The sequence below is a fragment of the Chionomys nivalis genome, chromosome 17 (assembly GCF_950005125.1).
Source record: "Chionomys nivalis chromosome 17, mChiNiv1.1, whole genome shotgun sequence".
NCBI lineage: Eukaryota > Metazoa > Chordata > Mammalia > Rodentia > Cricetidae > Chionomys > Chionomys nivalis.
Window position 1 is genome coordinate 37,062,803 of NC_080102.1, and position 27,535 is coordinate 37,090,337.

The 27,535-nt window shown below is 55.2% G+C and overlaps 1 protein-coding gene across 2 annotated transcripts; it reads left to right on the plus strand.

Moving 5' to 3' along the window:
• Window positions 1-967: 967 nt before the first annotated feature.
• Kcnj4 (potassium inwardly rectifying channel subfamily J member 4) lies at window positions 968-27,497 on the plus strand. Of its 2 annotated transcripts, none has more exons than XM_057792020.1 (2): window positions 968-1,792; window positions 25,787-27,497. In XM_057792020.1, exon 2 carries the CDS (start codon window positions 25,826-25,828, stop codon window positions 27,158-27,160), a length of 1,335 nt encoding a protein of 444 aa, XP_057648003.1. In that variant the 5' UTR covers window positions 968-1,792; window positions 25,787-25,825; the 3' UTR covers window positions 27,161-27,497. The 2 variants fall into 2 exon arrangements, with proteins under 2 accessions (XP_057648003.1, XP_057648002.1); XM_057792019.1 differs by lacking the exon at window positions 968-1,792 and adding an exon at window positions 6,384-6,970.
• Window positions 27,498-27,535: the final 38 nt, after the last annotated feature.

Consider the following 27,535-nt stretch of genomic DNA (forward strand, 5'->3'; position numbering starts at 1 on the left):
TCTGAGACTCACTAACAATTCCTAGACCCCCGTGACACAGTCTCAAACAGCCAGCCAGAGTTGGCTCCCAGCTACCTTTCTCTCCCTGTAGCTGGGCCCCAGGTGTCCCAAAAGTTCCATCCCTGGCAGGTGATGGCATTTTACAGATGAGGCAGCCAAGGTTGTGAAACCTCCCTTCCACTTCTAGTGCCAAGTATATTTATTGAAGACCAGCTGCGTGCCAGGCGCCCTGAGGACTGAAAATAAAGACCAACACAGTCTGCAGGATTTCTCTGGGTGTCCAGCGGGGAGGAAGGGACTTGTCACAAACAGTGTAGGACCCTGGGGATGAAGTCAGAAGCCTCCTGCTCACGGAAGGAAAGTTGTGAGCAGGATTGTAATCAAGGAAAGTGTCAAGGCAAGTGAGTTTTGAGTAGGAGTTTGCCTCAAGAACAAAAAAACCTGGCGAGAGGGTTCTAGGGAGTAAAGACGTGCCTAGGGACAAGAAGATAGGCTGTGACCCACTGTCCCCGTGTGTCCTGTCTGCATTGCTCTTTAAAGGAGGTCCGCAAAGGGAAGCAGAAATAGAGGAACTTCAGCCTAGGGAGATGAGCTGGGAATCTCCGGCTGTATCAGCCTGGAAGCAACCCATTTGAACTATTGAGTCTCTCATGTCCATGACCTGTTTTTTGTTTTTATTTTGTTGTTGTTTTGTTTTGTTTTTAACTAACTCGGGGGTTGGTCACAGGGCCAAAGTCAGCCAAGTGTCTAAAGCGCCTTGCAAAGAACAGGTAAAGATCACGTGTCAGTTCCTCGAGTCCCTTCGCAGGAAACCGAATCCCAAAGAGGGCCCAAAAAGCGGACTCGAGAGGAAACACGGAACCCGTGCAGTCTTAAAGGGTAATTCCCGCTAAACAGCGCCTTCCTGGCACGTTAGATTTCTGCCGCTGGAAGTGCTCGGAATTGACCGTGCGGGGGTGATGTGGGTTGTACGCTGTGTTTCTGAGGTGTGTGCACTACGCTTGAAGAGTTACTCTAGGGACAGGTGTCGTTTTCTGAGACCCCCAAACGCCGTGGTCCGCGTGGCTGCTCCAGCCTGGTGCCCCAGTCGTGAGCGGGGCCTGGCCCGGGCGGGGTTCCCACGGCAACGGTAAGCCGCTCCCAGCGTCTCCCGAGTGACAAGGCGCGAGCCAAGACTTGGAGCCTGGATTTCTGGAGCCGACCACGGAGCGAGGCTGGAGAGAGATCGCTGGCCAAGTGAAGTGGGAAGCGACGCAGCCTTTCGTCCTCGCGCTGGCGTCCCGAGGGCATCCGGCAAACGCCACTCCCACTCACCCTGTCCTCATTGTGGTCGCCGGCTGCCGCCTGGGAATTCCTTCCCTGCTTTCCAGGTGGGAAGACGGAGGGCTGGGCTGCGCCCCAGCATCACTAGGTGAAGTGGGCAAAGCCAGGACCTGCACTTGGTGGCCACCATCCCGAAAGAGAACTGTGCAGACAAGTGGAAGAGGAACCAGTTGGAGACCAGCCCAGTTAGTAACCTGCTGTGTGGTCTTGAAGTCCCCACTCCTCTCCAGGTCTAGGAGATGGGACATTACCACCAATGTCTGAGAGTAGCTCTCGCCAAGTGTGTGAAATAACCACCAAGTTTAAAAGAAGCTGTCGAACTGCAAAGTACCTTGCACAAGCCAAGGGCCATCTTCGTTTCTGTTCTGGTCCTGGTCACTCCAGCCCCAAGGGCAGTCTCTGTGACAGCCAGCTGCACTCTGACGCTGGGTCTCAGAACCTTCCATGCCTAGAGGTTTCAAGCCTGCAGGTGAGTCCCCCTCTATTTTTTTTCTCCCCGTGGACAGAGGCCCAGGGCAGTCTCCTGGGATCTAAGACTCTGTGTGTCCCAGGTGTAGAGGGGTTGTAGAAGTATGGCCTTCCACCTACTCACTCACCTGTCCCCCTCCTCTGTGACTGAACAGATCAAGTTCTCTCTCATTAAGGCTGTCTGAAGCCCAGGACCTGCCCCCTGGACAGAGCCCATTTGGTACCAAATGTCCTTTGTGAGCCACGTGCTGGGCATGTGTTTGGATGGTTGTGTCTATGAGCATGTGTATCGTGTATGTGTGTGTATGTGTGTGTGTGTGTAGGGGAAGTATATACAATATACATGGGTGTGTGTCTGTGTGCCTGGCATGGCAGGCCTTCGTGTGTGTGTGCACTTTGGATGGATGTGTGAGTCTGTATATGTGAATGTGTGTATTTATGGCTGTGTGGAGTGTCATGTGGTGTGTGTTGTTCATTCCTGGCATATGTGTTTACCGGGCATCTATGTGTGTCTTTCTGGTGCGGATGCATCCCCAGATAGGCTTGTGTGGGCTGTGCTCATGGTGTGCCTGAGTAGATGTGTGGAGCTGCTGGGATCCTAGGTGCTGTGTATATGGGAGTGGTGTGGGGGTGTGCTGAGGGTCTTGGGAGTAGAGGTGGCTCCCTCCCTCCTCTGCTCACCTGGTGACCTTCTTCCCCAGATAAGGACTGTGGTGTGGCCACTGGGCAGGCAAAGGCCACCTCTTGCTCCCTCCACAGACCTGTGGCTGCTCGGGTCTGTGGCCACAGTTGCCACCAGAGGCTATGTTGGATGGGTGAGCCTGGGGCCAGGGCTCATGTGACACCCCTCACTGCCTGGCCTCCTCCCCTCCCCACAGCAGGAGCAGCAGCAGGAAAGGTTGGCGGAGGGGGGCTATTTTGGGAGCATCTCCTTAGCAACAGCTGCCACTGCCGTCTGTGGCGGTTTTTCTATAGGTGCTAAAATATTCCACCCTGGTGACTGAGTGCTGGGCGGTGGGTGAGGATGGGGATCGAGGGTGGGAGAGACCCCTACAGTCTTCCATCCCAAGGGCTGGCATGCTGGCATGGATGCTGGCCTTCTGGGCCCCCAACAGCCCTTTCCCTACTCTGGACCTCTTCAATTGGAGCTGTCAGGACTGTGGTGCTTTGAGGCAGGCCAGCTGTGTTCTGATCTGCTTTCTCATCTAAACAGCTGGGTGGCCTCAGTTTGCTTCATCTGTAGAATAGGCTGGCTAGACTCTCAGAGACATTCTCCCCTCCCCCCCAACCCTCTGGGATCAGTAATTCTGATATTTCTAAGTGCACCCCAAGTCCCAACTGTTGCCACCTGTCAGCCCCTCCACCCTTCATCCTTCCCAGCTCTCTGCACAGGCTTTTGAGGCTACTGTGGGACCCAGGAGGCCTGAGCAGACTCCCAGAGTAGGTGGGGTTAGCAAGCTCTCTGCCAACCTGACAAACCCTTCTAAAGAACCTAGGTAGGTGCCGAACCCAGTTCCAGTCCTGGCTTCTGCATTTGCTTATTTCCACTGAGCTGAGGCAGACCACTTCCTCTCTGTACCTAGGAAGTGAGAGTCTGAGAGTCCATGCCTCAGCCTCACAGAGTTGTGAGAGTCAGATAGGAGATAAAATAGGGGCTGCAGCACAATGAACGGACAGACGGACACACTTCGGCATAACGGCCATTCTTCCGGACAGTTGACCCTGGCACTGAAGCTATGCGTTCAACAATGTGGCGCCTCAGCCTCCCAGCTGGAGGAGTACCTGAAGCAGAGAGTTCTTGTAGAGACCTGGAGCAGTGCTGGACTGATGGGCGGAGTCTGGAGCCTGCCCCATCCATCCCACCCTGTCAAGGCTACCCTGACAAGTCAGGCTTCTATATTGGATGAAAACAAGTCAATTTGCTCTCTGGAGAAGCCCGACCCATTCCAGACGAGGCCTCTGAAGTTGGCCCCCAAAAGACAAACAACTTACCAAGGAGGACACAGGTGCTAACATAAGCCATTCTCTTTTCTTTCCCCAAGACCCTTACACACACTTATGCACATGCGCGCTCACGCGCGAGACACACACACACACACACTGGCAGGCATCCCACCTATCATATCAAACTGGGCATAAGCTACTGGGCCATGCATGCCATGGTCTGTGACAAGGTCTTTCAATCATTCTCAAAACAATTGCTCAAAATGGGGAGGTGTCTTTTGCTTCCCATTTAACATGGGAGAAAACAAGACCCAGGGTGAAGAGACCACCTGCCCAGGGTCACATGGGTGTTTATTTGATGGTGGAAGGAGGACTCTATTTCCTGGGGTCCCTGGATCTCTAATTACCTAGCTCCAGCCCTGCAGCCTTCCGGGGACTCAGCATTACCCTAGTCCATCCAGGGAGCCCCGTCCCTCCCTCAGACTTTTGCCTGGTGACCTGGTGAGGGACACATAGCCTGCAAGAGCAGCTGTGGTGGATGTAGCTACCCCTGATTTTGTGTACCCCTCCTGTCTACCCTTTCTCCTGCACTCACCACTCCCAGGGCAGCCAGCCACCAGGGGAGGAAAGATGTCCCTCCCTCCATCCTGCCCTGCCACTTTCAGTTCACACAGAGGTGCAGTAGATACCAGGCATCCATCAGCTGCTAAGTGAGCACTTATTTTGCTGGAGAGTGGGAGTCAATGCACACACACACACACACACACACACACACACACCAGGGAGCATCAGTAGTCCTGGCTATCTGCCTGAGGGCACAGCAGGGTAAGGAGGGAGATTGGCAAAGAGAACAGACACTGTGCACAGCGAAGGTCCACAGTGCTGAGGATGGCACCCGCGGGACAGCCATGAGCACCTGCTGCCAGCACCCACCTACCTTCAACGGCCTGTCAGCGCTCACAGTTTGTAGACAGGTTAAACAGAATCTCACTAAAGGTTATTACAGCTTCTAAGTGCTCTCCAAGCCAGGTTGGTCAGATTTCCAAAGTTATCCAATAAGAACCATACTTGTGCCTGCCTTAAGGGCTGGTAATAGCTGGGTCCCCAGGGCTAGCCAACTGAATGAATAGGTGCTAGATTGCTTGTGTCTTGGGAAGTGGTGCTGAGGCTCTAAAGGCAAAGAAGACCGAGGGCATTTCAGGCAGGGGGAGCACAGGATGCAGCCAGAGAGAGGTGTGAAGGCATCTGGTACGTTATGGAATCCGTGGGAATGAGAGGATTTGTGTGAATATATGGTGTGTTGGAGCCTGACAGCGTACCATACTGAGACAGGGAGAGCCCACAGAGAAGAGATGGTTGTGTGGTCTATGTAGTGGTAGAATTGTCCTGGAAGGTCTGCTTGGCAGAGGAGGCCAAAGAGCTTGGCTACTCAGTCAGTTCTCCACAAGCTTGTAGCCCCAACTCAGCTCTTCCTTCCTACTCTGGGCCTAGTCCTCCATGGCCAGACTCCAGCAGGTTCAGTTGGCTATCTACCTGCAATTGATCTAGACTCCTATGGCACACAGGGGTGCTTTCCTCTTACTTTTCCTTAGGAGGCTAGATCAAGGTGGCACATGCTCAGCAAAGTGGCTGGCTGGCTCCCCGGGGACTGGGAGGTGCTTCCAGAGTGTGGGTCCCAGATCTGGGCTCTCTGGAAGTGGTTGGGGGAGGAGGGTCTGAATCCTCTTCTATCAAGACAGCAGAATAAGGGCTGGAGAGCTGGCTCCATCGAGGTTTGCTGCTCTTGCAGAGGACCCAAGTTAAGTTCCCAGCACCCATATGCTAGCGCACACCTGCCTATAGTTCTAGTTCCAGGGCATCTGACAACCTCTCCTGGCATTTACAGGCACCTGCACAGTGTAGTGCACAGACACACAGACACACACACACACAGAGGCACCTGCACACACGTGGCACACATACACACACACACACAGAGGCGCACGCACACACATAAATAAAAAAGGAAAGAACTTAAGATGAAGAATAAAACAGGGACTAGGGTTTGTTTGACTTCTACCCCACTGGATGACCTTTTGCGAACTTAAGGACCTCTATGGGTCCTAGGTCTCTGAACTGGCTGGAGCCTTACTGACTAGGTGACTATTAGGCTCCCTCCAAAAGAGCGACCTCTATCTCCTCAACTGGGGATGCTTAGGGCCCTTAAATGATAGCGCTTCGGGAATGAATACAGACCTCCCAGGAGAGGGTCAGGACCACCTGGACCCTAACTGGACCGGTTCCCACCTACCCTCTCCTGGGCTCGGAGAACCCTTCCCACCTACCCCTGGGGGGACTCGCAAACCCAGGAGCGGAGCCTCGGAACGGATTCCTGGAGGAGCGCGGCAAAGCGAGCGGGAAAACCCGGAAAGGATCCGGGCGAGAACGGGACGGCGCATCCCCCAAGACCCTTGCCCGAGACGGTCTCGGGAGCTAGTGGCCTACCCGCGTGGGCTGGGCGCACCGGGAGGGCCAGGGCGGGATCTGCCTGGGGTTGGAAGCCGGGGCGCGCGGCCTCCGCAGCGGGGCGCGGGTCACGTGTGAGGAGGGGCGAAAGTCTCCGAAGCGGGGTGCGTGCTGTGAGTTGGGAGTTCTCGGCGCGCCGCGGGCGGCGGGAGCTCGGGCTCCCGGGCGAGCCGGGAACGCGGCGGGGACCAGGTCCCAGACGGAGGGGGCGGCGGCGGGAGTGGGAGGGACCGCGACAGAGAAGGACACAGCCGGCCGATTCGCGGGGCGAGACTGGGCCGGGGCAGGGATCAGAGAGCAGCGACGAGGTCCACTACCCTGCGGGAGAAGAGGCGGGACTGAGACGCTGCGGCGGGGACCGTGCAGCAGGCGCGAGGTGGTCACAGAACTCGGCGACCCCAGGGAGAGGGTCGCGGGACTGTGGGTAACAGCAGGCGGCGGGGCGCCCTGGGCCCCGGGACCCCACAACCTAAGCCCGGGCTTCACGATGCTGCCGCCCGGGCAGCGCCCAGCTCTTGGCGCGGGGCAGCGCTGAAAGTTGCGCAGGAAGCGGTGCGGGACGGCGCGGAGACCCCGCAACTCACGGCGGCCGCCCGGGTCAGCGGCGACATCGCGGGCAGGCGGCGCCCGAGCCCCGAGCCCCGCGCCCCCGGACGCCGCCCGCCGGACTTCGCCGGGGAATGTAGCGGCCACCCGCTGCCCAGACCCTTCTCGGATCTCTCGCCCCAGGGTAAGCTCGGGCTCGCTTATCGTGAGCGCTGTCAATCCATGAGTCCTTCCCACTGTCTATCTAGCCGAGGGAGTGTCTGTTTGTCCTGCTACTCTGGCCATAACCCACCCTGCACTCATCTCTCTGACCCCGGTCCTGAAAGGTCCCCTGTGGTCCTGTGACTTCCCCGAGCTGGCGTGCTCTGTCCACTTGGCCGTCCGAGCATCGCCTATGGTTTGCAGCTGTCAAAAGAAAGGAGTTGGATGAAAGAGATTTTGACCTCCTGCCCTAGCGATGCCCCTTCTCTGCCCCCGCCCACCTCCGTGCCAGGAGCTGCGAGGCAGGTGACTTGCAGCAAGATGGGAAGGGGATGTCTCTACTTCCCACCTCCCACCTGCAGTCTCTGAATGGCTCTGAGTATGGCAGAAATCTCCCTTCTGCTGTGTTGAGTACCTGCCTTGTGTCAGATGACCCTAGGTTAGGAGAGGGGTTTACAGTGGTGGAAACTGAGACGGCAGGGAAAGGAGGGAATAGGGAAAGCACAGCAGTGAGTGATACCTTCAGCTCCAGGCAGGGAGAACTCCCCCCCACACCACACACCTGCAGAATGTCCCTTAACCAGGGTCAGCCTATTGCTACTCTTACACACACAAGCTATGCAGGGGACCCAGACTTCAGGGCAGGGAGAGGTAGCCCAGTGAAGCGGGCAGCAGTGCCCTCTAGGCACCAGGAAGCAGGGTGACTGGCCTTCACTGACAGGGCCTCAGGAGCAGGAGAGTACCAAGTGGTAGCTTGAAGGAGCTTGGAGCCAGAGGGGGTGTCTGGCCTCTGACAGAGAGGGCCTGGACCCAGGGATGCAATGCACTCTCCACCCCCATCCCCTATCCAGTCCTGCACCTTCCAGGACTTCTAGGGACCCTAGAGCCCTGCATAGGCTTGACTTGGCTTCTGATGAGAAGAACAAATGGGGAAGCAGGACAGTCGGGGCAAGTGACTGCAGACTGCATGCAATATGGTAGGAGCAACAGCTGCTTGACCATGGGACTGCAGACTGGAGGATTGAATCTGGAGCATTTAGTTCTATTCTCCCTTTGGAAGAAGGGTCTCTTTCTGGAGTTTTCCATACTGGGCATCATGCCTCATTTATCACTCGGTCTAGGCTTCGGAAATGAGCCCAGCTAGCTGAGAAACTAGCATACTGGGCAAGTTATGCTCCCCGAGCTTCTGCCAACACAACTGTGGAAAGGGAACACCAGACCTGCCCCACTGACCTCCAGTGGAGGGCCCTGAGCTCTGTGAGCAGAGCACTGGTAGGCTGGAGAAAAGGCTGGGCAGGTAGGAGCAAGGACTCCTCTACTTTGAGGGAAAATAAGTAGCTACGGAGTGGCAAGAATATGGCTGGAAATACAGACTGGCAATAATAGAGGTGTCTAGGCATTAGAGGGGGGACTTGGAGCTTGGGAGCTGTACCTAATGATCCTTGTGTCACCCTTGAAGAAACAACTCCGGGGGGAGGGGAATAAAAACATAGAGGTGACAGGTCAGACAGAAATGTCCGTGGGCTTCTGCTTGGGTGACCTTGGGCAGTTGGCTTTGCTTCTCTGATCTCAGTTTGTACAAGTGGAAAATGGGAGGGTAGCCCTGGCTTCATTGAGATGTCAATGTCTTGCACGAAGTGTTAGGATCCTGAGAAGAGCATGCGAAGAAAGCCAAGGCTTGCGGGTTCTCAAGAGACATTTGTGGATCGGAGGACAAAGTCACTCTGGGATGCTGTGGGAAGATTCGGGGCTTAGGATGAGAGGGAGGGGGAGGAGGAACTGTGTGGGCTCACACAGGGCGGGCTGGTTCTTAATGTGGATCTGGGGGAGGCGGGGGCGAGCGCTAAGGGGGGTGTGAGGAGGAGGGGGCTCCTCTGCGGGGACCACTGAGTCACGAGGACATGTAAGCGACATGACAACCAGCAACATGGTAACCAGGAAACTAGCGGTGGGAATGGAGCTGGAGCAGTGTGTCGGGGTGGGGGAGGGTGGACTGGCAGCACCCAGGCTTGGAGGGTCCCTGGTGGGTTAGGCTGGCTGGCCCGCAGGGGATGCAGACCAGGGAAGGCTAGGGAAGAATGGGGTGTAGGCAGAGGAAGAGGAGACACCCAGGGGGTCTGCTGAACAGGGGGGCTTCTTTGGTACCTCCCCAGGCTCCTCTTCTCCTCCACATCTCCACTTTTCATGCCTCTCCCCCTAGGATGCCAAATTTGGCTCACGCAATCTGTCGTCTCTCTTCTGAGATTGGCACGGGGACGAAAGCCGAGTGCATTACATCAGCGCCTGATCCCCCTGCACTGGGGGAGGGAGGGGAAGGACCAAGGACCGGGCCAGGCTGGGAGCAGAAGGGCAGCAGCCAGACTTTAACTTTCTTGCCTGTTTCTTGTTTGCTCTTCTTACCCTAATCTTAGATGTAGGGGGGAATATAGGGGAGGCCATGCAGAACCTTGAGGTGGGACAAGGACTCCAATCCTGGGGAGGTCCCATGACTGGGGCAAGAAGTCATGCCCTGCTTTTGTTGCCCTGGCTAGGAGAGACCTGAGAGTTCTCAGGACCCCACATGTCATTGCCTGGCCATGTGACCTTGGACATATTCCCCTGTATAGAATCCACATCTGTATAGTGAGTGTTGGCCACTTGTAGTATTGGCGATTGCCCCCCCCCTCCGCGCGCCTCACCCTCCCCCCACCTCGCCCAGAGGAGGTGCCCTCTGTCACTTTGATATTTCAGGACCCCAGGAGGGATCCTGTGACCTTGAACATCAGCTTCCCTCCTTGTGCCTCATCTCCTCACCTGTGAAATGGGAATGGTGGAATGTTTAAGGTGACCACTTGGGCTTTGGGCAGGAGTTGTAGTTCAGGAGAGAGAGCAGGGCCCTGGCTCCAAAGCCACAGATTTGTGCGAGCCCTATGCCCTCCCACATGATGGCCAGAGGTGGGGGAGCCGCCAGCCTCACCACCATGAGGACAGGTGGCGTGGGAGGACGGTTTCAGCACGCAGAGGCTTGGTGCTTATATCATTGGTCTGACGCTGTAATTCTGCAAAAGTGAAAACAGGGTCCTGGGGCCACAGTGATGACCCCTTGTGGGAACAGGCAGATCTGGAGCCCCCAAGGCCAAGCTCTGGCTCTAGCCCCTCCTCTTCCTTTCCTGCCACCCTTCCAGTCTCCACCATCAAGGACTTTGCTCTGATCCTTTACTTGTATGTGAGGGATTCCTTTAACACTAATCTTAGGCTGTCCCTATGAGGGACAAGCTGGATTTAGGGTTAAGCTAAAAGGTTATGGTCCGTTATAGAATATTCCATTCTAGAATATTCCTCTCCCTGACTGAGTTTTAGGCAGGAGATGATCTAGTCACCCCCAAACAACATGACACCCCCTCAGGGATCCTCTGGGGAAGAACTCATTTTTATAGATGGGAAGACATGCTTAATGGCAAGGACTGAGCTGGCCCGGTTAGTTGTCCTGAGTCAGCCAAATGGCCTGTTATTCCCGCGAGGCTGAAAAAGATGGGTTTACCCAAGGTTGGCGAGCAAGTGAGCTCCCTGCTCCTAATCAGACAGTGCCTTTCTACCTGGTGACTTTTACCTCCTGGGTGACTGTGAATGATATCCCCACCTCGGTAATCCGTGCTGTTTCCCAAACATGTGCCAGGAGGCCGTGCATACCACTCTGCTGCCTAGCTGGGAGGTGCGTTGCCTGCCCAGGTATGAGGCTAGGGGCAGCAGCGAATTCCTGCTTACTCCTCTCAGCAGTCCTCCACTGATGATGTCCTGTCCCTGTATTCCAGATGGAGAAGCTGCAGCCCAGAGGGGCTGTGCTACCTGCCCAAGGTCATACAGCCAGGAAGTATGGAGGGGCTGGGTTTGAGTTTGGATGGATATGGTTCTTGGGGGCCGTCTCTGGGGCTTCCCCAGAAAGAGTGGAAAATATTCCTCCCCTGGGCTGGGGTTTGGCAGGAGATGGTCTAGTCGCCCCCACAGCCCAACGCCCCCTCAGGGATCCTCTGGGGGCTCCATTATAGAGACAGACGCAGTTAACAACTACTGGGGGGAACTCAACTTATAGACGGGAAGACTGAGCTGGCCTGAGGTGACCAGAGTTCAGCATTCTGGGCAGCCTGTTCTCTAGCCTGGGACTCGGTCCTCTGCACCAGTGGATGAGGGGAAGGGACCTTGGGTGGATGGTGACATGACATGTGGATGTGGATTCAGAATCCCGAGATGTTGATGGCATTGGGTTAGGACTTCTGGAAGAAGGGTCAGGTTCTGTCATTCCACGGAGCAGAGAGAGCAGGCATGGCAGGTCCTATCTATAGCCCTCGTGCCTTGACCCTAGACCACCAGCAGACATCGGCATCATGGCCTGATAAGGTTTAGGGATGCGGAGTGAGAGACCTCATGAGACAGTCTAGAAGCTGGTAACCTGACTGTACCTCTCTGTGTGACCTTTGGTCACTCAGTTGCCCTCTCTGAGCTTAGTCTGCCCAGTCAAGTGACAAACTTCTGGAAAGAAAAATCTCATTGCCACCCCCTGTCCCTACCTCTCCCCAAGTAACTGCCACTTGGCTGTGGTCTTTAAATGCTCCTCCTTCCTCACGAGAACCCTGGGCCCTGGAAGGGCCAGGCAGGACCCCTGGGGGCTGGTATAACCTTTAAGTCTCCTCAGGCGGACTCAGTCTTCCTCAGGCTGGGGGGTGGGGGTGGGGGGCTCTCCAGGCTCAGCCCTTCTTCTCCTTTTCATCTTTATTTTTCTCCTGCTCCCTCTTCCCTGGCGACGTGGGCTGATCGCTGCTCAAACTTTTAATTCACATGGTAATTGTAATAATAACATGGGCCGAGGCCCCTCTGCCTGTGACACTGCAGCTGGCGGAGCTCAGCTATGAATAGAGCCTGAGTCACACACGCGCGCGCGCGCTCCTGCAGGCGCGCTCTCCGCTCATGGGTGGTGGGTGGGGTGAAGCGTGGGGGCAGGGGGCTCACGCTCCGGCTGGCTCTGGATCCTGACCTCCTGCTTCCAAAGGCCTGTGCAAGAACCGTCCCCACAGACTGCCCTCTCTGGTTCCTGGGTGAAGCTGTCACACATAAGGCATGGTTACTTCTCCTTCACAGAAGGGGAAATTGAGGCTCCCTTAGGGAGCATGGCCGCTGGGAACCTATGGGACTGGGCATGTGAGTTTTGGCTGATTCTGAGGTCATGGTTCTGTTTCAGGAAATGCAAGCCAGGGAAATGGGGGGCTCTGAGGCTAGGCTACTACCACTGTGGGTATCTTGCAGCCACAGTTTTCTTACAGCCGCCTCCCACCTGTGTGTAGCAGGTGCGCGCAAAAGCCTTGCCTGGAATGATGGTTCTGTGTTTGGTGACAGAGAGATTGTATGCAACGGAAAGACCTCAAACTTCTGATCCTCCTGTCTCTGCTTCCTGAGTGATCACAGGTGTGAGCCGTGGTGCTTGGCTTAATGTTGGGGGCTGTTTCGTGCCTGCTACCAACTGAGCTACTTCTCCAGCCTTTGTAGACTGTCTTGAGGGAGTGAGCGAAGGTGCTGGACTTTCTGTCCCGTGAGCACAGCACCCTGTTTTTAGGTGAGAAAACGGAAGCATGGTAATAAGAGTTTGTCCCAGGCCACACAGGTATGTCCTTAGGACCTGCATATGTGCCAGCTCCTGGAAGCCCCAACCGGGCACCGTCCCCCACCCCGTGTCTCTCTCTTTGCCCTTCCCCACCAGACTCTTCCCTGTGGCTGTCTGGCCAGTCCTTAGCCAGCACAAGGCCTCAGCAGAAAGAGTGAGGTAAGGTGCCCCCGGGAGACATCATCAGGCCCTTGCGAGCTACCAGGAAAGGTGAACTGTATTTCCCTGCCCACTAAGAGCTCTGCTGTGAGAGGTGGTGTCGTCATGGCGACCTACCACTGAGAGCATGGATTGGAGATGCCTGGGGGGCCTGGGGGGCCTCTAGCTGGGCAGAGGTATGGAGACTGACAAAGGGTGACAAAGGCTGGGGACTGGGCCGAGGAGGAATTTCACCTCAATTTTAGGCCTGTCTCCTATGCCTTCCCTCCCTCTAGCAACTCACGTGGGACTTTGGCCCAGACACCACGCAGCTTTACTTGGCATCAAACAAGCATTTGCCTAGTGAAGGTGGCAGAGGTGGGGCTGGTCCTCCTTCTGCTCCTCAGGGCCTCCAGGGTCCCTGACACCCTCCCCTCTCCATCCGTATCTCTTCCCCCACACAAGTACTCCTGGGCAAGTACAAGTGAGACAAGGGAAGAAGCAGACCCTGTCACAACGGTAGGAGGAAGGCTCAGCCACTCACAATGCTTTGTGACCTTCACCATGCCACTGTCACTCTGGGAGGCTCTCTGAGTTCAGGGAAGCCGGGACCACTAGTGCAGACATGGGTTGGTGAGGTGCGCTTAGCTTTTCCCCTGTGGCCTTCTCTGTTTCTGGAGCAGGGATGGCAGGGAACAGAGAGGAGGAACCAGGTGTCCTGTGGGGCTGGTGCCACGCCATCTCTTAACTCCTCTCTGCCCGGCCCCTGTTGAGATGCCATTGGTCCGGGAACAGATAGGATGAGGGGAATGGGACACAGACAGAAGCCATTTTTTCCAGATACCTTGTATCCAGTCAGTTAGTGCCTATCCCCCCAATGCCTGCTAAGCTCTGCCCTTGCACCCCAGCTCTCTTTTCTTGTCTGCAGACCTGCTTGGGGGGGGGGGAATAAGACATTGAGAGGGTGCCAAGCCATGCAGCTGCAGATTCCAGGGCCACCTGACCTTGGAGAAGTCCTAGCTGGGCACCAGGGCCACCACCCCCAGACACCAGACAGTGACTGAACAGGAGGGTGGCAGAGAGGCCAGGGTCTCATCTCAGAGCTGCCCCGAGTCCTCGGATGAACCTTTTAACCAGCTGTGCCTCACTTCTTGTGGCCAAGTGGGCTGCTTGTCCTAGGTTTGTGAGCAGCCACTGACCAGCACCTGCCAAGGGAGGGGTAGCAGAGTCTCGGCACAGGGCAGTGGAAGGGACTCATCTCATGAGGACTGGAGTTTAGGCATTCCAGACAGCCTATTGCCTCAAGTATCCACACGGTGGTCAACGAGGTCCCTGTGCCTTTGTCTCCAGAGCCCACAGCATCTCCTGTAGTGTTCCTGATGGCTTGTTTGGGTATCCTAGGGAGTGAACCCTAGGCCTCAGGCACATTGTCTGCATCCCTAGCCCTCCTCCCCACGCTCTCCTTTTATTCTTTCACTTCCTGTTTTGAGACAGGGTGTCACTAAGTTGCCTGGACTAGTCTGTTTTGGGGTCACCTTGACTTTGTCCTCTGTCTGCCTCAGCCCCTCCAGCAGCTGTGACAACAGGTCCGGATCACTAGACTTCACTGTGAGAGGTGCTGGCTCTCAGCCCTCATCACCTTTCAGAGCGGGGCTTTTAACATCACAGAAGGGAAGATCTGGGTGTAGTGGCTCAAGCTTGTAATCCCAACCCTTTGGATGGGGTGAGGCAGAAGGATCGCTACAGGTTTAAGGCCAGCATGGGCTATGTGATGAGTTCTGGCCAGCCTGGGCTACATAGTGAGATCAATAATCAAGTGACAGGCAGGGCCTGGCTTGTAGAACACTAAAACACAAGGCATGTGTGAGGGTAAGTAGTATTTTAGGATGGTCACTGGTGTGTGTGTGTGTGTGTGTGTGTGCGTGTGTATGCGTGTGTGCTTAATAATACCTTATCCCAACACATTACTTTACTCTGGTTCTTGTTTGGGCCTGGCTAAAGATCCTAAAGCTATAGATACATGGCTTCCTTTTCTCCCAGGCCCCTCTGCTCTTGGGAACCCAAGTGCCAAAGCCTTTGGGAAGCTACTGCTCTGCTTTGGAGCATCCTCCTCTCCTATGCATGGCCGTCGACCCAGCCTGGGTCTCCAGTCCCCTGCAGCCAACTGTCCCCTTAGTCCTGCCTGGGCCAAATTCCAAGCTCTGTCTTGCCTACCTTCCTTTGCATTCTAGAACTTGTATATCTTTCCGGGGATCCTTTCATTTTTTAGTTTTTTTTTTTTTTTAAGACGGGGTCTCTCTGTGTAGCCTTGGCTATCCTAGAACTAGCTCTTGTAGACCAGGCTGGCCTCAAACTCACAAAGATCTACCTGCCTCCTGAGTGCTGGGATTAAAGGTGTATGCCACCACACCTGGCCCAGGGACCCTTCTTTAGCCCCTGACTGTGTAGATTATTTGGATCCTGTCCTCAAACAAGACACTTCACAAGATCTGAGCTAAGTAGGCCTGCTCAGAGCGCGTGTCTTTTTCTTCTTGAATCATTGATTCACTTTGTAGCCCAGGCTGTCCCGAAATGCCATAGATCTGCCTGCCTCTGCTTCCTGAGTGCTGGAACTAAAGACGCGTGTGCCACCACAGCCAGCTCAGAACTCACTGCTTCTCCCACAGCACATAGTGGGTACTCAAGCCCACAGCACATAGTGGGTACTCAAGTGCAGCCTCCAGAGCACAGCCGCAGACACACAGGCAGGAAAGCAGATGCTGAGCCAGCTCAGGATACTGTTAGGTGGTGAATGAATGAATGAATGGGCTAGCTGGAGCTGGTGGGAGATGGTCAGATTCAATGAGTAAGCACTCAACACTCAGCAGACAGATGTTCTTTTAGCCACAGTCCCCTTGGCTATTGCCAAACAGTGACCACAGTTCCTCACCCTCTGAGCCTCTGTCTGCTATGCCCTCTCCCCTAAGCCCTGCCCCACCTTCCAAGCCATGGTTCCTCGAGCTTTGCCCAGAGTATCTGTTACCCCTCTTCTCCCCAGCACTTCCAGGACCAGTTCTGTGGAGGTGGAACAGAGGCCCGAGACTTGAACTGTCCTGTCCCGTCTCCTCTACTCACAGCTACTGTGCCGTGTCCTATGGTGCAATGGCACAGAAGGTCCTTCCTGGTCTGTGCTCGGGGCCACCTCTGCTCCCTCATTACAGCATCAAAAATAGCTTGTCACATTCTGTGACATCGCCCTGCTCAGGCCCTTCACGGGAATTATGACAAGCTGCACAGATCTCATGTCCTTGTCCCTTGTCAGTTGTGTGTGAAGCGTTTACTGCATGCCAGGCTCCAGGACTCAGGGTGGACAGTCAAGGATGCCCAAAACGGATGGACCAATGACATCAGGTCCAGAGGGCTGTGAGGAAGAGGAGGATATATCAAGAAAGTACAGGACATGTTAGAGCCTAGAGCCTCTAAATCAAAACTCCAGCGGGAGGGGACTTGGAGCTAACGAGCCACAGAATTTCAGTGGAAAGGACAGAGACAGCCAGTGCAGAGGCTCCCAGGCAGGACAACTTGATACGTTGGAGGGATGGGGAGAAAGGCTGTGTGGCAGGGTGGCAAGGGTTGGGGCAGGGAATTGAGGAAGCAGGGTCTGTGTGAGAGCAGAACCTTTTTTGGGGTCGGAATTCAGCCCGGGGAATGTGAGGAGCCCCAAAACTATAGCTGGGGGGGGGGTTAATAGGAATCCTTGACTGGGGAGGCCAGGAGGAGGAGGCTGTGGGTTGGGCTTGAGGCTGTGGCTGGGCAGAACATGGAAATCTAGTCCTGTGGGCCTGCTCCTCAGCCCCCTGTGACATAATAGGACCACCATAGCTTGGAATGAGAACCAGAGCCTGGCTGGTGGCTAGCCATAGTGTTCACCGAACATGTTTTCTCTCTGCCCTTATATTCTTGGGGTGAAGGAAGCACAGGGCTTAGGCCTGAACTGCCCTGGGAGGGCTCACAGACCGAGGAGAAGAGGGGGAAATGGGTACCTCTTAGCCATCTAGCAGACACTCAAAGTGAGTCTGCTCTGAAGGAGATGGGACTGCTGGTATTTAAGGCTCAGGACTAGATGAGATCACAGGGTGCACACGGGCTAGGGAGGGGGGGACGGCGATGACTGCAGAGGAGCTGAGGAGGGAGGTCAAAGACGGAGGGAGGTTGATGGCTGCTGGTGGTGGTTGGTGGCTGAGCCCATGTCCCCAGGGTATGTGGCTTATAGAAGTGGGAGGAGCCAGGCAACCTGAGAGGGGCTCTCAGGCCTGAAGGAGTCAGGAGCAAGAACGGGACTTTTCAGGGACTCTTTCAGAGCCCCAGGCGGTGGAGGGGAGAAGGGGAGGCACACGTCATGCCCTATAAGAAGAGTTTTTATGGGTTTGGGAGATGGTTTGGTAGGTAAAGTGCTTGCTATGCAAGCATGAGGACCTGAGTTCAGATCCCCAGACCCTGTGTGTAAAACGCAGAGTGTGACAGTGTGCTTGTAACCCCAGCATTTGGGGAGGAGGGTAAGAAACAGGCAGATCTTGGGACCTGCTGGCCAGCCAGTCCAGTCGAAACATCGAGCCCCAGGTTTAGTGAGAGACTCTGTCAAAAATTAAGGCAGAGGGGGGCTGGAGAGAGAGCTGATGTCAACCTCTGGCCTCCACGGGCTGCACACAGTAGTGGGACTTAGGAGAACACACACACGTGCACAGGCATACCATACATGAGTACCACAGGACAGCTGCCTCTTACAACCTAGGGTGGCTGCCCTCTGCACTCACAGTTTATACCCCTCGCCCTCCACTGGTCACCTTTGCAGCCTGGAGAGTGGGGGTTATTTTTCCCCCATTTTGGAAATGTGGCTCAGAGAAGTTAAGCCATGTCGCCCAAGGCCTCACAGCCCCTGGGGGATGTGTTCTTGGACCGTCTGGGATCTTACTATTTGTTGAGGACCTTAAGGATGCCGTGACCCCTCCAACAAGCACACATATGTCCAATGCTAATTTTAAAATGCATGGGTATTTTCCATAGGTGATCCACCCATATGGTTCTAAAATTAAAAGACAAATGAGAAGGCAGGGAGTATTCTCCTCCCTCCTCCATCCCCAGCCACCTGCTTCCCCTCCCGAGAAGCAGTCAGTGTCACCAGCTTCCTGGGTCTCCATCCAGACGAGTGAGCGAGCAGAGAGAGAAGCAAATGTGTGTAGCTATAAACTCCTCTCCCTTTTCACATGAGGTAGTGACTCTACTCGCCGCCGCTCACCACTGCTGTCTCTCTCCACTTAAATGCATCTCACAGACCCAGAAGGCTCCCAAAAGTGCTGCCTCCTTGGCTTCCATGGCTGCGTGGTGCTGCTAGCTCGCTTGCAGATGGGCAGCTGGGATCCTTCCAAGTTGTGCTTCAGCAAGGAAGGCTGCCTGCCTCACTCCTCGCCTGTATGTGACTTGTGTGACTGCGTGATGGTCTCCAGCTGTGAGATGGCTCAGTCATCAGTGCCCTGGTGCCCTTGGCTGGGCAGAGCCACCCAGAGTGAGGGAGGAGGCAGAGTGGGGCACCAGCCTAGCTCTGAATCCCCCCACCCCTCCGCTCGTCCTCTTGTACCGTTTCTGCTCACAATCCACCAACCCCCCCCCCTGCAGTGTCTCACTGTGTAACCTTGGCTGGCCTGGAATATTCTATATAGACCAGGCTGGCCTTGAACTCATAGAGATCTGACTGACTGTCTCTCCCTCCCAAGTGTTGGGATTAAAGGCATATGCTATCAGTACCCCAAGATGACACTGGACTCTTGAGCCTCCTGTGTTTACCTCCCGTGTGCTGAGGTTGCAGTCACGTGCTAGGCTGGTTCCTCTTCTGTAAGTGGTCCCTGCTGGGGTAGCCTGTGCACTGAAGGAACAACCCGTGTGCCTCCCCACCCCCACCCAAGCTGAGATCCAGGGGCAGGACAGCGGTGATGTAGGAGGGTAATAGACAATGGCCTTCAAGCCTACCCAGGCGGATGATAGGGACAAGGTAGATGTGGGCTCTTCTAGTTCACCATTGATCTTTTTTCAGCCTTGGGAAAACAAGCTAGCTCAGCGGGCTCAGTGGGTCAGGGGGTTAGCCAGCCTGAGCTCTCAGCTATGAGGCTGTGGGAAGGTTTGAGACCCTCTCTCTCCACTATCCATTCATACCTGGCCACATGCTCTACATGGTCATCCAGGAGTTCTGGAGCCTGGCAGCCAATGACCATTAGAGGTCAGGTCCATCTCAGGGCCGAAGGTCACCTACTCTGTTGTCTGGGTGCCCACTACCAAACCCTATGGGCTTTGTCCAGAGTGTTCCCAGTTCCCTTCTTTCTCTCCAGTTCCAGGCCACCGTTGTCACCTCTTGCTTCCCATCCTACCCCTACACCATACCTGGAGGCCAGCCTAAAGCCAAATCTCACAGGTGGGCGTGACCCTCAGAGATGCTGGAGTCCAAGATGGACTGTATAGCACTAGGTAGCTCAGGTTGGCCTCGGACTTCAGGCTGGTTGCAAACCCTCTGTGCCTTCATTCTTCTATTTCTAAAACAGGAATAATGACGGTACCTTCTCTGAGGTCACCACGAGGCTGAGAGGAATCGATCAGCTCAAAGCACTCCGAATGGCTCCTGCTCAAGAGCGAATGCCTGCTAAATGCTCAGTGCAGATCCTGCAACATGATAGTGCTGGCCAGGGGGAGGGGTGGCGTGCAGAGGGATTCCAGAGTCTAGGGGAAGGCAGCGTGGCTTGCACTGTGTGTGTGCATTCTGGTGACATCAGGGCCACCCTGCATGTAGGAATGTGTCATTCTGCTCCTTTTGCCAGTGGAGATGCTGAGGATGAGCTGGGAATGAATCTTCCGGAGCCTGCCTGGCTGAGTCCAGACTGTGGGATTTGGTTCTGGGGCCCCTGCTCTCAGGACAGAGGATGACACCCTGAGTGAGGTGCTGTGGGTGAGTGTGGGTGGGTCCTAGATTCTGTATCTGAGATTCCTCCTTGGAACCCTGGGCAGGAGTGTTCCGTCTCCGCATGATACACTCTCAAATGTGTCCCTTACCGTATGCAGGCATGAGCTCTGTGCAATCCTGTTTATTGTCTTTACATTCTTAGGTAGGGAGATCCATAAGGAGCTTTACATATAGATGAGGTGCACAAAGAAGAAAGAGATGACGTGTCTGGCCTGAAGTCACAGAGAAAGTGGTCTGGAGGGACTGGAGAAAATTCAGTCAATTAATTGCTTGCCCTGCAAGCGTGAGAACTTGAGTCTAATCCTCAGAACTCACACAACAGGCTGAGTGTGGTGGCATGGAGTGCGTGGAACCTCAGTGCTGGGGAAGTAGAGGCAGGAGGATGCTTGGAGCTCACTGGCTGGCCAGTTCAGCCTACTTGTTGAGCCCTGGGGCCAGTAAGAGACCCTGTACAGAGGAGGTGGACAGTCTTTCTTTCTTTCTTTCTTTCTTTCTTTCTTTCTTTCTTTCTTTCTTTCTTTCTTTTTTGGTTTTTCGAGACAGGGTTTCTCTGTAGCGTTGGTGCCTGTCCTGGAACTAGCTCTTGTAGACCAGGCTGGTCTCGAATTCACAGAGATCCGCCTGCCTCTGCCTCCCGAGTGCTGGGATTAAAGGCGTGTGCCACCACCGCCCAGCTTGTGGACAGTGTTTCTGAGGATGACATTCAGGGTTGTCCTCTGGCCTCCAGTGCACTGTGTCCACATAGGATAAAGATTTGGGGTGTTAACATTGGGAAGGAAAGATGGAGATGTAGGAATCAGGTTATCCAGGGTCAGAGGAACAGGGTAGGAACCTGAAACCTGCAAAGGGTTGTGCCTTTCTGTCCCCATTCCACGTTGTTTTCTTTTCTTTTTTCTTTTTCTTTTCCTCACTTTTAGTAATTTATTTACTTTTATTTTATTTGCATTGGTGTTTGCCTGCATGTGTCAGATCTTGGAGTTAGAGAGAGTTGTGAGTTGCCATGTGGGTGCTGGGAATTGACCCAGGTCCTCTAGAAGAACAGTCTGTACTCTTAACCTCTGAGTCCTCTCTCCAGCCCCCACGATTTTTTTCTTTTGAGACAGTCTCACTATATAGCCCTGGCTGACTGGGAACTCAATATATAATCCAGGCTGGCGTTAAACTCCTAGAGATCTGCCTGCCTCTGCCTCCAGAGTGCTGAGACTAAAGGTTTATTCTACCATGTGTTCCTTGAGAAGCTCAGCTCAGCTGCCTGGAGCCTCGAATCCCTCTCTCGCTGCAGAGGCCCATGTGTTGGACTGGAAAGGTCTCCCCACCTATCAAGTCTAAGCCTGGGAGCCTCAGAGCTGGAGTTAGGTCAGTCTTGCGATCTCAGGGGTGGGGATAGGAGTTGCGGGCATGAATTCCCCACTTCCCCAAGGGAAATCTGCCCATCTTCTGGAGACAGGACCTCACTCCCCCTGCCTGCCTGAGGCTCAGGGGACTAACAGCAAGGGACTCCATCTCTTCATTGTCTTATACAGCCTGCACATGTCCCCTCTTGCCAGGGAGTTGTGAAGGGTCCTTGTTTTGCAGACAGAAGTGGGTGAACCAGGCCAGAGCCCCTATGTGGTAAAGTCAAGCCAAAAGTTCTCTCCCAGATCTTGTTCTGGGTCCCCGAGTCACTGCGTCTCTGTCACCACCAACATGTCACCCTTGGAGTTTTACCTGCAGTACTCTGAGGGCCCTTCCTCCTCTCAGGTGTGTCCTCAGTGCATTGGCTCTCAAAATCATCCAATGCTGGCCTGCTGAAGTCAGCGCCCTGGCCATTGCCTCCGCGTGCAGGCAGGGAAACGAAGGCAGAGTCTTGTCATGGAGGCTGAGAGCCTGGGTCTTGCCATCTCAAGCATATGGATGCAACCAGCAGGTCGTTTTCATAGTTGATCTGAAGCTAAATGGGGGTGAAAGAGACAGAGAAGGTGGGGCAGCCTGAAGGGCAGGCAGGCGGGGTGGTGAGGGAGAGGGAGGGAGGGACCGGTGACTTGAGAACCAAAGGCCTTGACCCTGGAGGAACCAGTCTGAGCACAGTATTACAACAGATGAAAGAGGCGAGAAGCCAGGGGCCAAGGTGATCTGGGGGCCAAGAGGTGCCACACCTAAGTGGGAGTCCTACCTTGCCACTTCTGCTGTGCAAGCCCCAGGCTCATCTCCCCAGATGGGGAACAGCAGCCAGAACCCCCTCGCATTTCAGTAGCTGCTTAATAAATAGACGTTCGCTGAACAAAGACACAGCGCTACCTCGGTGAGACAGGCAGGCCACGCCTGGTGTGGAGTCTGTACTTCCAGGGCGTTCTGTCTCTCCAATGCTTCAGAGACAGGGCCCCGAGACAGGTGTGAGACCTTCGGTGAATCCCGGTACCTCCCGGGTCTCACCAACAGTGACCTAGAAGATTCATGAAAGGATAAAACGCCCTGGCAGCCTGGCCGTTCCCAAGCGTGGCTTCCACTGCCCTGTCCATCTGCCAAAGGGAGGTTCCCCGGGAGGTAACTTCACAGCATCTGGTCACTCTTTCTGTCATGGGGGGCCAGGATGTGTGTGTGGGTGAGTGACTGGAATGGTTGTCCCCCTACTCTGTGGGGTTCCTTTGCCACCAGACATACCACAGGATGCAGTCTGAGTAAGGCAGGTCCCCATCTCCCTGCTCAGTTTGCTGGACTGGCAGCATGCTCTTGGAGGTTGTGGGAAACCCTGGCTGCCTCACCTTCCCCTGCTTCTACTGTCTTCTTCAAGTTTCATCACCTCCAAAAGCCCAAGACAAGATGGAGGGTGAGTGGTCCCAGGCTTGGGGAATGATACAAGGCTGGGAAAGAGAAAGGCTTGTCTGGGGACCTTCCACAGGGTATTGCAGAAGGGTCCAGCCTCCTTTTCTCACCCAGCCCAGCATCCTTTAGTCCACTTGATGGACAGGATGGAGACTGGTCCCCGGCCTTCCAGGAGAGTACGGGCTGGGGTCATGCATCTGCCTGGACAAGCAGGGCTCCTCTTTTTTCAAAGTAAATTCTACTTAGAGGAGGAAGATGGTGATCCGTGCTTTGTGTCCCCTCCTGTCGTCTGTATCCCCCCTCTCTTTTGAGTGTTCCCTCCAGCTTCTGTGTCTTTCCCCCAGAAGCCCCATGCTGTGCAGTTAGCGCATGCACAAATGCCCAGCTGACACTTTACACTGTAGAGTCAGGTGAGCGTCACATCCCTGTTGATGTAATGGCCATAGCAGCTGCTTGTGGGAGCAGGAGGCTGGACTGAGTGCCCACAACTACTCCTCGCCGTACCTGCAGGGACCAATCTGGGGAGCCAGTTTTCCTGAGCACTGGGATGGGCAAGCTTTAAAAGTTCATCATGAGGCAGGCACAGGAGGGCCTCAAAAACCTGCGGGGGTCTTGAAAAGAGGCAGAGGGGCCTGCAGAACTATAATGCAGGTGATGGGAGACTGGGAAGTGCGTGTTGACCAGGGAGCTGAGTACCTAATATGGACAGGGGAAAAGACTCAAGGCTGATACTGGCAGAGGCGCCCTCATCTTCACCCACTAATCAGACGGAACACTCCAATAGCCTAGAGCCACAGAGGAACTCTCTCAACTACTCACCGCAGGCTCCCTTGTGAGGGTGGACCCCACGATGAGCCCTGTCTGCAGCACAAGTGAGCTGGTCCTACCAGCAGTCAGGGGGCTTGTCCTTTGCGTCTTGGGAGGCAGCCTTTGGCAGGACCCCCCGCCCTTGGACATTCATCAAAGGCACAGGTGTCACTTCTTGTCCTCTGCCTCTCTTGTGGAGGTGGGCTGTGCTTCAGAGCTCGTCATGGTGAGGTTACTACCTACATTTTCCTGGCTCCAGTCCTCCAGGCCCCTCTAGAGAAAAGGAACAAAGAACCGAAGGCCTGTCTTTCCAAATATCAGGGTGTGAACAACCTGGTCAGGGCAGTCCCCCCTGCCTCCTTTGGAAACCCTCAATGGCTCCTTTCCATGTCTGGGGCTCCATGGCCTTACCTATAAAACAGGGGTCTTGAGTGTGGCTACCTTGTGTCCCTCAGCTGTGTCTTTGGTGCAGATGAAGGAGTTGAAGGCCATGGGGGAACACAGCAAGGGAACCCCAGCTATTGAATGCTTTGAAGGTTAGGACCAGTGCTGAATTTTGGCCCATACCCAAGAAGCTAAGGTTCCAGGTCAGGTAACTCAGGGCCAGTCAAATCACATGGCAAATTACTTTGACTGAAGGAGCCCTTTAGGGTGGGGTGGGTGAGAGAAGCAGGGTCGGGTAGGGTGGCCTGGGGGAGGGAGAGGGAGACTCTGGAGAAAGAGGCAGGGGAAAGGGCTGTTGATATCTAAATTATAGCATTGGCGTGCACCGGTTGCTGCGGCAACCAAGTTGTCCTGAACCAGGGAAGTGTGTAAACATTGCCACAGATGCACAATTAGACCAGGAAGAATAGAACAGAAAATAGAAGCTTCCAGACTTATATAATTCTAGGCCAAGATGTTATCAGAAACCCAGGCTGGGTCCTGGCCCTGTGGGCCTCCGGGCCTGAGACTGCTCCAGCGGCTCCGGTACTCAGACCTCAATGGCAGGGAGCACAGAAGACAGTGTGCCCTCTATGTGAGTCCAGCTGGTGGACACACCACGTGGGGGTGACAAACCTCTGCTGGGACTGCTGGCAACCACAGTCAGGCACACCGCCTGCCTCTCACAGGTGCGAGCAAGTGGGGAGCAGCAGGGTGGGGGCTTTGTCTTCCAGGGTCTTGTAAGGTAGGATGCAGATGAGGAAACTGAGACTCGGAGAAGAAAACTGAGTGATCAGGTGATCAGAGGTGCGTAGGACAGAAGAGCAGCAAGTGCCTCACCTACCCCCAGTCTTCATCCAGGAGCTCCTGGAAGGTGACACCTCCCGAGTCTGGATCCACTCTCTTCCCAGCAGACCACTCTCCCGCTTCCAGCCAGCTGCATGTGCCCAGACCAGGACAGAAGTGCCAGGCTGTCCCTTCCTCCATCTTGACCAGCACACCGGATAATCTGTCAGCACCTAGCCTGCTCCCAGCAAGTCTGGGGACAGGACGGGAATCTGGGGGGTCAATGGAAGCCCGTCTGGGTATACTCACCCCTGTGGTAACTTAGCCACAGGGAGCTCTGAGGATCTGCAAAACCAATGCAGATAGGGAACTGAAATGTAATGAAATAGAATAAAAAAAAATCATTATAGGTGGCCAGTGCAGAGGCTAAACTTGGAGGCAAATTGGGGGGGGGGTCAAAGCTGGGGCATGCAGGACACGGAGTCAAGATAAGCATCTGGATGGGAGTGTGGCTTTGTGGGAGAGTTTGCTCAATATGCCCAAGGCCCTGGGTTCCAACCCTGGCACCACTAAAAATAGAAAGGGGTTGGCAAGGTGTCTTGACAGATAGATACTTACTGTGCAAGCCTGGCAGCGTGAGTCTGATCCACGGAACCCATGGCGAAAAGAAGAGAGCTGACTTCTGAATGCTGTCCTCTGTCTCTGACACACGCCACGGCAAGTGTGCCACCTCCCGCTAGTAATGATGATGATGACAGCGATGATAATATATTGAAAGGAAGAGAGTATAGGGGTGCACCATTTTGGTTCCACACTCAGGAAGCAGAGACAGGCAGATCTTTGAGCTCAAGGCCAGCGTGGTCTACAGAATGAGTTCCAGGTTAGCCAAGGCAACATGGTCAAGACCTGCTCCAAAACCAGAAAGGAAGGAAAAAAAAGATACAGATATAGAAACTTCCAGAACAGCAACAAGGTGGAAGGGCCACATTGAGCAGCAGGGGCTAGGACCTGGATTCTGTTCTTCATTGGGCAGACCCCAGTCCAGGGTCAGCCTCAGGGATACAGGCTTAGGCTTAGTTTCAATAATGACCTTCTGCCATAATACCCCTGAGGCTCAAAGGAAGCCTTGAGGTCCTGTGTAGATGGTTCTGGGCCTGAGAGCCTGGTGGTCTCTTTACAGTAGCCCCTCCCTCCCCAGCGCCTCACCTGTCCCTTGTTCTCCACAGACCCTGCATCTCCCCAGGTGACCACGCCGGCCTCAGGTCATGCACGGACACAGCCGAAACGGGCAGGCCCACGTGCCCCGGCGGAAACGCCGCAACCGCTTCGTCAAGAAGAACGGCCAGTGCAACGTCTACTTTGCCAACCTGAGCAACAAGTCCCAGCGTTACATGGCGGACATCTTCACCACCTGTGTGGACACACGCTGGCGCTACATGCTCATGATCTTTTCCGCGGCCTTCCTCGTCTCCTGGCTCTTTTTTGGCCTCCTTTTCTGGTGCATTGCCTTCTTCCACGGTGACCTGGAGGCCAGCCCCTCGGTGCCTGCTGCAGGAGGCCCGGGGGGCAATGGTGGGGCAGCCCCGACGGCACCCAAACCCTGCATCATGCATGTAAACGGCTTTTTGGGAGCCTTCCTGTTCTCAGTGGAGACACAGACGACCATCGGTTATGGGTTCCGGTGTGTGACGGAGGAATGCCCGTTGGCCGTCATTGCAGTGGTGGTCCAGTCCATCGTGGGCTGTGTCATCGACTCCTTCATGATTGGCACTATCATGGCCAAGATGGCACGGCCCAAGAAGAGGGCACAGACGCTGCTGTTTAGCCACCATGCGGTCATCTCAGTGCGTGATGGCAAGCTCTGCCTGATGTGGCGTGTGGGCAACCTGCGCAAGAGCCACATTGTGGAGGCCCATGTCCGAGCTCAGCTCATCAAGCCCTACATGACCCAAGAGGGCGAGTACCTGCCGCTGGACCAGCGGGACCTCAACGTGGGCTATGATATCGGCCTGGACCGCATCTTCTTGGTGTCACCCATCATCATCGTCCACGAGATTGATGAGGACAGTCCACTCTACGGCATGGGCAAGGAGGAACTGGAGTCGGAGGACTTCGAGATTGTGGTTATCCTGGAGGGCATGGTGGAGGCCACAGCTATGACCACGCAGGCCCGCAGTTCCTACCTGGCCAGTGAGATCCTGTGGGGCCACCGGTTCGAGCCCGTGGTCTTTGAGGAGAAGAGTCACTACAAGGTGGACTACTCACGATTCCACAAGACCTACGAGGTGGCTGGCACGCCCTGCTGCTCTGCCCGTGAGCTGCAGGAGAGCAAGATTACGGTGCTGCCCGCCCCACCGCCCCCTCCCAGTGCCTTCTGCTATGAAAACGAGCTGGCCCTCATGAGCCAGGAGGAAGAGGAGATGGAAGAGGAAGCCGCGGCTGCAGCCGCCGTGGCTGCAGGCCTGGGCCTGGAGGCAGGTTCCAAAGAGGAGGCAGGTATCATTCGGATGCTTGAGTTTGGTAGCCATCTGGATCTGGAGCGCATGCAAGCCACCCTCCCGCTGGACAATATTTCCTACCGCAGGGAGTCTGCCATCTGACCTCCAGGGCCTGCCCTCCTCTATTCCTGCAAGATCCTCTGCCAGGGGAGGGGTGCCAGGACAAGCCTCCCACTCTCAGGACAGAGCTGAACCTGGCTCTGTGGACCTGGAGGAAGGTGGGGACTTCAAAGACTGGGAGATCCCTTCCTGTTGACTGCAGAGCCCAGGACGGGGAAGGACCCAGGTACTCAGCCCTGCTGACCTGAGCTCTGCCCCCTCCCCCGGCACCTCCCCACGGGTGGCTCTGGGCCCCCAGACCTTCCACCCTTTCCCCACTGACCCTTCAAGGATGTGACCCTTCTGCTCTCAGGACCTTGGGGAAGGTGGCTGGACTGCTAGGGAGGGTGGGCATCATGGGGGTTCTGGGTGGGCAGG